This window comes from Adiantum capillus-veneris, chromosome 2, assembly GCF_014529385.1.
Source record: "Adiantum capillus-veneris isolate H3 chromosome 2, ASM1452938v2, whole genome shotgun sequence".
Taxonomy (NCBI): Eukaryota; Viridiplantae; Streptophyta; class Polypodiopsida; order Polypodiales; family Pteridaceae; genus Adiantum; species Adiantum capillus-veneris.
Genome location: NC_140932.1, coordinates 37170693 through 37175549, shown reverse-complemented (window position 1 = coordinate 37175549; position 4857 = coordinate 37170693). Strand labels below are relative to the sequence as shown.

Sequence of the window (4857 nt, the reverse complement as noted above, 5' to 3'; positions counted from 1 at the left end):
CTAAAAACATCTGATTTGATGGGCGATCAAAGCAGAGCAAGCCCACAATGCGACAGGATTCTCTCTCTCTCTCTCTCAGGCACGCACACGTTCAAGCCGAATACGGGACGCTGAGAAGTAGTGAGAGCTTACCTGCTACCAATCACTCATGCCACTTTTGGTTCAAGCCCATCAATGAGCTGCACATCCTCAATTGAGAGCACATGGATGAAACCCACGAATGCCTTTCCTCGTATGAAATCGCACTCTGCTCTTGGACAATCATTGCACCCCCTTTTAGAGAGAGGAATATTGCAACCATAAATGATGCTCCTATTACCATGCTGTAGCACATAGCTCTGGCTATACCTACGCGTCTCCCACCATGAGGGACAATCCCACCATTTCAACTGTATGGTTGATGTTCCTCACTCTATTCCTCATCCAAAACGTGTTGGCCTTCGCCTCCTCTCGAAGCCAAGGTCGACTACTGCAGACAATCGACACTCACCAGCTCCTCGCCGCCTCCCCTTCTCAACAAGGTAGACGTGCTCTCAATTATGAATACCTAAACCCATCCATGTTCTCTCTTCAATTTCCTGAATTCCTTTTTTGTTTGAAACTATGGCAACTACAAAGGTGGAGCTGATGGTGGCGAAACCGGTAAACATCTCCAGAAGCAGGCCGTTGTGGGCATTGTCGTCGCAACCTTGGCACTGGGCTCCATCCTTCTCTGTTTGCTGCTCTACCGGCTTATGCAAAAACCGGCTGCCAATCCCCTTGTGGAAGCCAAAAAAGCTCACCCAAAGTCCAATCCAACTGAAGGTCCAAGTAGAATCATGAAGCAATTGAAACCTGGTTACATATTCATAAGCTAATATCTTGTTTGAATTGTGGATGGCAGCACAGATCAGCAAAGCTGGTCAAGAGCATTCAGCTCACTACGTCTTGTGATCAGGAGAGCAAGCAGATCGGACACTTCAGCAAATGCTCTGGAATATGCACTCCTGAAGGCTGCTACAAATAACTTCAGCACCAACAACTTGCTGGGCAGAGGAGGATCAGGATGCATCTATAAGGCTCGCTTTGATGAGAACCTCTTTGCAGCTGTGAAGCTGCTCAAGAATTACCCAGCAGTAGGCCCACGGGTTCAACATGGATTCCAGGTAGCATTGCAAAACTCATTTATTGCTGATGGCTCACTAAGGAGTACTCACTTTCATTTGTCGGCTCTGTCAGAGAGAGATTGAATTGATGAGCAAAATCAGACACCCAAATCTTGTGGCCCTTCTTGGGTACAGCATTCAGAATGAGCAGCACAATAATCATTTATTAGTGTATGAACTGATGCTCAATGGTTCCCTTGAAGATCAACTCCACGGTCAGTAAAATTTTCATTGATCCCTGATCATTTTACATATAAATACACATGACATCCCCCTCTTCCTGGGGCAAAAACAGACAACAAAGGGGTCTTCTGCCAAGGAAGCTTTTCCTAGATCATGAATTGCTGAATTCTTTGAAAGAGTGATGCTAGGTAGCTCAAGGATTTTAACACATGGGTTTACGACCTCGACTACAATCTAACTTGTCCTGAGATGCATACTTTTGATGACTATATGTTTACATGTCTACTCCCTGTCCCACGCACATGATGCCTGGCGCACATGCACTGTCTGTTTGTTAACACAGACCCCGCTTCACACACGAGGTAACTTGATGTTACCATAATCTGTGGGCATCTACTGCCTAAGCTGCCAGCTCAGTCAAAACGTGAGTGAGCAAGGTAAACCATGTAACCTACTAGCGTCCATGGTTTCTTTCTGCACTGCAAGCAGGATGGGGTAGTCCATCTGTTGTAGACCTGCAACATCAGCTCTTGCAAGACCCATAAAAAAAGTTACATGAGACTTATTATGTCCATCCAGTAAGCCAAATTGAAGGAATTTTTCTAGAATGGCTCATCTTATAGGTGCGAATACGGAGTGATGCTTATGAGATAAGGATTTGTCACCATGTAAATCTGTCAGACATTACTAGTCATGTGATTGTTACGTTTTCCAGGCCCATCTCAAGGTGCAGGATTGAATTGGGATTTACGAATGAAAATCGCACTTGATGCTGCAAGGTACAACAAGCTTATTCCTTTCAAATATTTATCTGACATTGAGAGCTCTCTTACCCTTGTTCTAAGAGATTTATTTGACCAGAGGCCTTGAGCATCTGCATGAAAGGTGCAACCCTCCAATCATTCACAGGGATTTTAAGTCATCCAATATACTTATCGATGCAAGCTTCAATGCCAAGGTCTGGAATTGCACCATTATGTAAGTGCTGAAGGAATAACGTGGCATAATGTTTCTTTGTCAACGATGCAGGTCTCTGATTTTGGCTTGGCAATCCCCACCTCTGATATTTCAGATGACAAGAGCCTGGAGCTCCAAGGAACTTTTGGTTATGTTGCTCCAGAATATTTGCTAGATGGTACTCTCTCTCTCTCTCTCTCTCTCTCTCTCTCTCTCTCTCTCTCTCTCTCTCTCCACCCACACTGTCAGATCTAATCCACCCAATTGCTTCATCACCCAGGAATTCTTTCAGAAAAAAGCGATGTCTACGCATTTGGAGTTGTGCTATTGGAGCTTATTAGTGGCCGAAAGCCCATAGATGAAAGTATGCCAGTAGGATCTCAGTCCCTGGTCACATGGGTAAGCAAACAGAAAGTCTGCCTTCTGTGTTCTATTAAGCTGAAATGCTTCTGGATTAAATGACACCTGCTGCAATTTTCAGGCTAGCCCCATGTTAAAAGAGAGGGCCAAGCTTATGGACATGCTGGATTTGAAACTAGAGAAAGAGCCCCTGGACTTGAAACATTTACATCAGGTATCTATATACATATGCACCTATACATTCCCCCAAACTTCGCATGCCTATGTTTTGGGCACTCCACAACAACATACGTGAAAATTGTTTAAGTAAGGCACCCCAGCAAAGCAGTTTCCCTGACTAGGTCGTCAATTCAACTTCAAGGATCCATCAATCTGGTAAGAAAAACGCGGTGGACCCACACATTCACTTGACAAGATAGCTGTTTCAAGTAGTATGCTCTATTTTGTCAAGTAACATGCTTGGTTCACATACATTCTCCCATAAGAGCAACACCAAGCACAAGGCCAATGTGCGAAATCAGACTAACTTTGACATCCATTCGGGCATGTGCATGTGCCTTACATCCAACATAACTGAAGAATATGACTAGTCATTGGGCACCTTGTATGTTTTGCTGTCGCAGGTAGCTGCCATAGCCGCACTATGTATACAGTCTGAACCAAGCTATAGACCGCTGATGAAAGATGTGGTGAGCTCACTCATGCCACTTCTACCGATAGAGCTCGGAGGTGCAAGGAGGAGTGCAACAGAGGCAGAGCGCACGATGACGATGATGGTGATGCGGAAGGGCTCCTTGTCCCCAGGGTCGATGCAAGACGATGTAGCTGCTAAGTCGTTGTCCTTCTCTGAGTACTCTTCAAAACCTGAGCTTGACTCTCCACTTAGCTACTTCTCCGAATCAGCTCGCATGTAATGCTCACAGCTTCTGCCTTTCTCTCAAACCCAGAAGCCGCAAAACAAACGTCTCGAGCCGGGGGAAGGTAATAGATTTGATGAATGAGAATTGGATAGTTTTTTAGATGTTGGGGTCTTCCTATTTTTTGACCATTCGCATTCGGGGTTGGTCAAAAAAACAATCCATTACCTCTTAGCACTAGACGAGTAGGACCGTCCCACCGCGGCTGGCGAACGGCGGCGATGATGCTGCTTAGGATAGTAGAAACAAAGAACTTATGTACAAAGCCATGAATGTATCTTTAAACCAATTTGGAACCAAAGCGTTCTATCTCAAGCTTTGACCATCTTCCAATCCTTGACTTAGGCAGCGATCAATATGCTCTTGATGACAACACAATGCTTGATCTTGGCATGTTTGAAAACATGTTTTTATTTACAATGGTCTCACACAAAGGTAGATATTTTCTAAGTCATCATGATTTTGCGAATATCATCTAGCGTGATTGTGGGGGGCTAGGAGAGGTGTAGATGTTAAGAATCTCCTCACCTTCCCTTGTTGACCCAAGAGTGGGTAGGCCACAATACATAGGTGGAAAGGGGATGATGGGGATCCCTCAAGAAAGTAATGTACACCACTTACATGACAATTCTCGAAAAAAAAAGGAGAGTAAAACCAAGCTTAAAAAGGTGGATTTAATTACATGTAAGCATGTCCCCTTATCGAAATTGTCTTCACCATTATATATGTATATGGGATATATAGAACACATAGATGAGACAATGCATATCACCAAGCCTTCTCAATCATGCAAATGAGTGAACAAAGAAAAACAATGAATGTGCATACACAACACCACCTACACACACATCTACCCAAAGCTTGTAGTAGAACATACACTATGCAAGGTAGTCATACAAACAAACGTATGTTGGAAAGTCTAGTTATTTATATAGAGGCCTTGCAAAAGGTAAACATTTGTCAAGATCTTAACATTCATAGGTATTGCACCAGTTGCACATTGATAACTCTCTCTCTCTCTCTCTCTCTCTCTCTCTCTCTCTCTCTCTCTCTCTCTCTCTCTCTGTGTGTGTGTGTGTGTGTGTGTGTGTGTGTGTGTGTGTGTGTGTGTGTGTGTACACACACACACACACACACAGAGTAGTAGTCTTGCAGGGTGAGGAGAGATTAGGAGCAATTTGTATGTAGATGTCTAGCTTATGAGAGAAAATAAAGCTAATACATTGCTCTATTCACAAGACAACCTGCAAACATTCGAAGGTATATAGTAGTTGAAAGACACAAATAGCTGGGTG

General features: G+C 43.9%; 1 protein-coding gene across 1 annotated transcript; it reads left to right on the top strand.

Moving 5' to 3' along the window:
- Positions 1 to 240: 240 nt before the first annotated feature.
- LOC147462635 (putative receptor-like protein kinase At1g80640) lies at positions 241 to 3877 on the top strand. Its single transcript, XM_086484678.1, has 10 exons — positions 241 to 521; positions 619 to 804; positions 889 to 1145; positions 1219 to 1360; positions 2044 to 2107; positions 2190 to 2286; positions 2358 to 2463; positions 2566 to 2684; positions 2767 to 2859; positions 3269 to 3877. Exons 1-10 carry the CDS (start codon positions 365 to 367, stop codon positions 3557 to 3559), a joined length of 1512 nt encoding a protein of 503 aa, XP_086340804.1. The 5' UTR covers positions 241 to 364; the 3' UTR covers positions 3560 to 3877.
- Positions 3878 to 4857: the final 980 nt, after the last annotated feature.